This window comes from Cottoperca gobio, chromosome 4, assembly GCF_900634415.1.
Source record: "Cottoperca gobio chromosome 4, fCotGob3.1, whole genome shotgun sequence".
NCBI classification, from domain to species: domain Eukaryota; kingdom Metazoa; phylum Chordata; class Actinopteri; order Perciformes; family Bovichtidae; genus Cottoperca; species Cottoperca gobio.
The window spans coordinates 25477883-25484179 of NC_041358.1; the positions used below are offsets into that span (position 1 = coordinate 25477883).

Here is a 6297-nt window from a genome sequence, read left to right on the forward strand (position 1 = left end):
AAGAGAGAAAGTTTGACGTCAGTCCTGATAATAATAACAACAGTCCCTCCCCCCCCCCCCCCCCCCAGTCAGCCAAGGTTAGGCTGAACTACAACTGCTCCTCTCTAATAAAGACACAGACCCACTATTGTGCCTGATTCCACTGCTCTCTAGCTTTCCCTCTCTCTGTTCTGCACCCAGACAAAGCTTGCTGTCTTCCCCCGCTGCCTCTTTCAACGCTCACTATCTCTTCACTCATTCTTCGTCTCGTATGCAAGAACAGAAACGCACACAGCTGCAGACATGCATAAGCTCTCGCGCAGATGCTTAGCACGCCAATACGAACACATTGATCTCTCTATCTCTCTCCCTTTTTACTCTTTTCCTTCCTTTCTATCTCGCAGTTTATTCATGAGAAAGTCTCTCTGTTGGCTCGGTGCCTTAAACAGGCCGCGAAGATAACGTATTCCATCGGGGTGAATGAAAGTTCATTGGGAGAAAGCGCTTCTCCTGCATCGCCATGCCATGAATACGTCTGTCCATATTATAACAGCAATCTAAACAAGGAAGCTCACATTCAGTCCAAAAGGTGACGTGTTGCACAAATGATGCCCGTCACAAGTGATGTATATAGCGCTGCTTTGCATTCTGGTTTAAATTGATGTTTTTTATTCTGTAGCTGTTGTCAAAGTTTATCTCCCTGCTGCTTCGTGTGCAGTGTAGCGTGAAACACATTAGATTGAAATGTTCACATGTACATCCAGAAACAGGAACATTCATGCGGGATGATTTCCCAGAGACTCGTATTGAACTTGCTAAACGTCGTCTCAACATGTTCAATAGTGAAATTGATTTTCAATGATGCACACGGACCTGAAACAACAGCAAGTGCACAGATTTAAACTGCAAATATCATATGTTTTAGGGCTATAAGTAAAAAAAAACACTTGCTTGGAACCACACAAATCTGCAAGCTCATGTTTTATTATTTGCCTCTGGTGCCCCCCCCCCCCCCCCTTTTGGACGAGTGTCTGAGTCTAAAGCTGCTGAATTTGAGCCGACGTTCTTTACCTCTGAGATGTTCAGGATCGAGGTGGTTGCGCTCATCTTTGGAGGCGAGGTGGGCCGAGACCCCCAGGGCCCCGGTCAGAGCAAGGAGCCCTGAGCCCCCCGCCCCCAGGGACAGGCCTGATGGGTGGGGCGTCAGAGGGATGCCAGGGGCATGGTGAGACAGGTGCTGGAGCTGCTGCTGCTGTGGCCACAGGGAAAGGAGGGAGCGGGGAGGGAGGGATGGTGTCATACAACGGGGTGGGTGGTTAGAAAATTGATAGAAGAAAAAAAAAACATTAGAAAGTGCAAAGAACAAAGGAGAAGCGAAAAGTTAAGGGGAAGTGGGGGTGGGGAGAGATAGCAGAAAGGGAGAAGGTGAATGAAATGAAATCCAAATGAAGAGCTCAGCAGGAAGCGAGGAAAATAAGAAGAAGGAAGTTAGGATGTTAAAGAGATTAGTGGATTAAGAGGTGACAAAGATGGACGCCGAGGAAATATATACAGGGAGAAGGAAATGAAATGGTCAGGATGCACAGGGAACGTAAAGCAAGGGGGGGTGCAGAGTGAAAGAAAGAAGGAGAGACGGTGAACGGGTTTATTATGAAGGAGGAAGATTGAGAAAGAGTGTAGTAAATGTAAGAAAGTAAATGTTTGAGTGAGAGTAAATGATGGGGAGGAACAGAGGGACATCATGGCGGAGGCAGTGAAAAGTGAAGGAGAATTAGATGAACAGGAGAGAGACGATAGGGCGAGAGGGTAAATGAGCTCAGGAAGAGTGTGCAGCGGAGAGAGCAAAAGATAAGACATAGCCAAAAACAATGGGAGAGGAGAAATGAGGACAGGGACACAGTAGGAGGAAGAGAAGGATAAAAGATTACAAAAGAAAGGGATGGGGAAATACAGGAAGATGAAAAGAAAGCATGAACACCAGGATGATGGAGGACAGTAAAGGGAGCAAAGGAGCAGCTACAGATAAAGAAAGGCTATTATCCTGAGGGGAGCATTATGATGTGTTTTCGTGTGTTGTTTTGTCACGCTGGTGTGTTCAACACACTCACACACACGCACACACCTCAGAGACAGCAGTGTTTGTAGTGCTGGGAGGAACAAAAGGCTTTAAGTAGACAGTAATGTGATCAGTGCTCCGACAAGCTCTGGAAAGCCCCGTCTACGAGGACTCTCAGGAGCATCACTGTCTGTGTGTGTGTGTGTGTGTGTGTGTGTGTGTGTGTGTGTGTGTGTGTGATAAGGCAGATACTGTATGTGCAGACCAGTGTATTAAATATTAGTAGTATTAAATGCAAGTGTAGGTGTATGAGTACAGTGTATACACAGTATGTGTGTTAGCTTCATTTAAATATGAAATGTCTGGTGTCCAGAGATCATCTAACACAGAAACCTTAAAGCAGTGTGCACCATATGCTCATCTGATAGATATATATATATATATATATATATATATATAGATATATATATATATATATATATATATATATATATATCACTGATTTATTTCTCTTATTAAACATATTTGAGAAGAAAATAAATATGTGTCACTAGAAACTGAATGTGAATCATCACCGCCGCCACGGACGTTATGTTCTCGTCTGTTTGTCAGCAGGATTATGGGAAAATTACTGCCCTGATTTTTATGAAACTTGGTGAAAGGGGTGAAGCACGGGCGGAGAAAGAACCCATACAATTTTGGAGCGGATCCGAATAACGGGCTGGATACACAAAAACATGTTTTACTTTCGTCACCGTTGCATTTGTGCTGCATTCAGGTTGTCGAAAAAAAAACGGGAAAATTGGTAATTAGGGAAATTCATGCGATAAAAAAAAAGAAAAACATCGACCACCCTGTTGTTTAAACACTCTGAGTAATACATCACATCTTCTGTTTAGTGTCCATGTTGTTTCCAAATTACCACTTAAAGCTCATAACAACAACAAGACACCACAGTGGGACCATCCAAGGAGCATGTGAATGCACCATTGGCCTTGGTGGGGATTTTTAAAAGAATTGCTGCTCCTGCAATTTTACTGGGAGCGGTGATTCATTGCATCCTAATATAAAACTGAGTCTCAGTGTCCAGTGAAACAGGAAGCAACATCTCTATTTACCGCAGTCACAATCTTTTCATGGAGCTTTAAAAACAGAAATAAACCTCAAACATCAAACACATCGAAATAACAAATCTTCAAAGGCCAATTTTCATTTAGGGAAAAAAAAAAGAAAAAACGACTTTGAAATTGTCCATTAGCCGCGTTAATTCATAGCACGCCATCAATGCTCCCCCGCATTCGCTAGTTAAATACTACCTGCATGACTGAACCTACTTTTAGCTCGATCGCCATCTGGGGCACAAACAGGAAACGTAAACACCGTGAGGGATGTTTACGTTAATGCTCCACATATTGGATGATACGTTTTTTATAGAACAGGGATGAAAGAATTTAATCAGCTGGCTCATCAGTATGATTGCACCTTAGTTAGTTTGTACACATGTGTAGGTGTGTGTATGTGTGTGTGTAGGTGTGTGAAGGTGTGTGAAGGTGTGTGTAGGTGTGTGAAGGTGCGTGTTTGTGCTGTCAAGATGAATGGAGGTGACTCACCCCGATGATGGCGTTGAGTTCAGCCATGGTGACCTGCTTGGCCCTCTCCACTGCTTGGACCACCTGTTGCTGGTGCTACACACACACACACACACACACACACACACACACACACACACACACACAAACAGCATATAAACACACACACACACACATTCAATGCCACAGAAAGGGAGTAAAGATGGCGCTGCATTAATATCCATGCCGTCTGTTACAGTACTTAGTTTAAAGTCCATGAGCCGAACTTGAGAAAAGGCGCCAAGAACAACCAAATTCTGCGTCCACACGGTGTATAAATATAAATATTTCGATTGGGCAACCATGTGTTCACACACACAAAAACACACATGCTGTACACACACACACACACACACACACACACACACACCTGCTCAAAGACACACTAACTAAAATCTCAGTTCTGTTTACACAAAATCTCAACGTAATCTGTCACACAATAGCAAATATGAATGTGTGCAACAGTGCGCACACACACACATACACACACGCGCAGGCACACAGGCGCCCACACCCACACACACACTGTCAATATTGATCAAAGTGACAGAGCTGTGACCTTCCTGTCTCCAGGGAGAGCACACTCATCACTGCACTCTCAGACACAAAGAAGTGTGTCTGCAGGTTTCTACTCCAGTCTGCACACACACACACACACACACACACACACACACACACACACACACACACACACACACACACACACACACAGATGTGTATTGTTTAATGAAGATATATTAATGGAGGTTTGATTTGTTGATTGAGGCAGCTCGTAATAACTGGGATGAAATGACAAACTATAGTTTTATAATTGATTATAAATTAAAACCAACACATTTTTCACAAATATTTAAGCTTTTTAACTTGTTGCAGTTCTCGTGTAACACACTGGAGATGTTTCTGTTTGCGTCCACACACTGAACGTCTGAATGTATATGTTGTTGGTCCGGATTATTAGTTATTCTGAATGCAGAGAGAATATGACATGTGAATAATGGTCTCTTGATTACGTGCGTTGCATATTCTGCGCTCATCTGTAAGTGTGTCTGGGAGCGGTGACACTCACCTCTTGAGAGAGGAAAGGGATGATCTGAGCGCAGATGGCACTGAGACGCTTCACGATCTCCGCCTGTGATGGGGGGAGAGAGAGAAACGAGGGAGGGAGGCAGAAGGAGGGAGAGAAGGATGATCAAATCATTATGTTGCAAACCGTAAGATGAGTACACAACGAACACAGCATATGATGCACATTTACGCCGCATTAAGCCGTCGCTGCGTTAAAACATCTTTCTAATGAGCGAGGAGTTCCGTCAGTGACAACTCTGGGAGTTGGGAAGAGAAATGTGGGAATGAAATGCAGAGGGAGAAAGATGGAGGCAGCGTGAGAGCTCCAGTCCTCCTCTGCTCTTTTAGCCCCGTCACACACTCTTCAGTGTCCCTGCATCTCTCTCTCTGAAGCTCCCAGTAACACCTTTGTGCAGACGTTGATGAATATATAATAACATCAACGGGGATTTGGACAATACATATAGTTCATGTAATGTAAATTGTATGTAACAGTTGTACTTCCCTGATCAGCGTAAAACACACTTTGTTCAAACTCATGTAAAGCGTCTTTGTTAGTCGTCACACTGTTCCAACAATCCCCAACTTTGGTTTGAGAGAAAAACTGAATAAGAAGTAACTTCTGTAACATCTTCACTTTACACTCACACATCTTCACTTTACACTCACACCAGAAGAAGAAAAAAACACAGGCGTACTCGTCTCCTGGTGATGGGAGTCTATCGCCTACTTTTAACGCGTGGAAAAAGGGTATCACTCTTTCACACACACAAACATTCACAAAAGCAGAAAACCAAAAAAAGAAAATCTAAGAAATTCTCTCTAAAGATCTCCACCTGTCCGGTGCCATTACGTCGATTTTCTCCTAAAAACAACAACATAATAATGTTCTTTCTTACCCCCTCACACACACACACGCACAACACACACGCACAACACGCACACACGTGGCAAACCTAGTAACCATCTGCAGAATACAGCTGCCTGCACACGCGGATACATAAAAACACAAGCACACACACTCTGTGCCACACACTCAGCACACACACACTGAACCTCTGCGGTGTGTCTAATTCTATCTGTCTGAGTGCCCTCAGCCTCATTTTGTTCTCTTCTTCACTCAGCTGTTCTCTCTTTTTCTACAACAGCTCTCACACTGAGCCATTATTACCCTATTCATTCACTTCCTCCCGTCCTCCCCCCACTCTCCGTCCCTCGCTCGCTTTGTCTCGTTTTCTCCCATCTTTCTATTTTTCTATATTATTCCCTTTTCTCTCCATTTTAATTTATCCTCCCTCCTTTCTCTCGGCTGCTATTTTTCTACCTCTAACATCAGTCACTCTCTTCTCTTTGCTGTCACACATTACCACAGCTTCTATCTGTACTGCCTTCTCTCGCTTTCTGAAGATACTGGAGGAGAAGAAGAGAGAAAGACAGGAAATGGGAGATGGAGGGCAATGCAATGACTGACAGGGCTGTATACACATGCAAAGGCTCACACACACACACACACACACACACACACACACACACAATCAGCCGACCTGTCAGTTACACAGCGGTCCTCAG

The 6297-nt window shown here is 43.9% G+C and overlaps 1 protein-coding gene across 1 annotated transcript in view; it reads right to left on the bottom strand.

The window, feature by feature from the left end:
• Positions 1–6297, bottom strand: part of tle5 (TLE family member 5, transcriptional modulator) — a 65776-nt gene that overhangs the window by 95 nt on the left and 59384 nt on the right. The window contains exons 5-7 of the mRNA XM_029429624.1: positions 4730–4792; positions 3646–3720; positions 1051–1231 (exon numbers count right to left, since the gene is read on the bottom strand). Coding sequence (XP_029285484.1) covers positions 1051–1231; positions 3646–3720; positions 4730–4792 — 319 coding nt within the window. The remainder of the gene's footprint in view (positions 1–1050; positions 1232–3645; positions 3721–4729; positions 4793–6297) is intronic.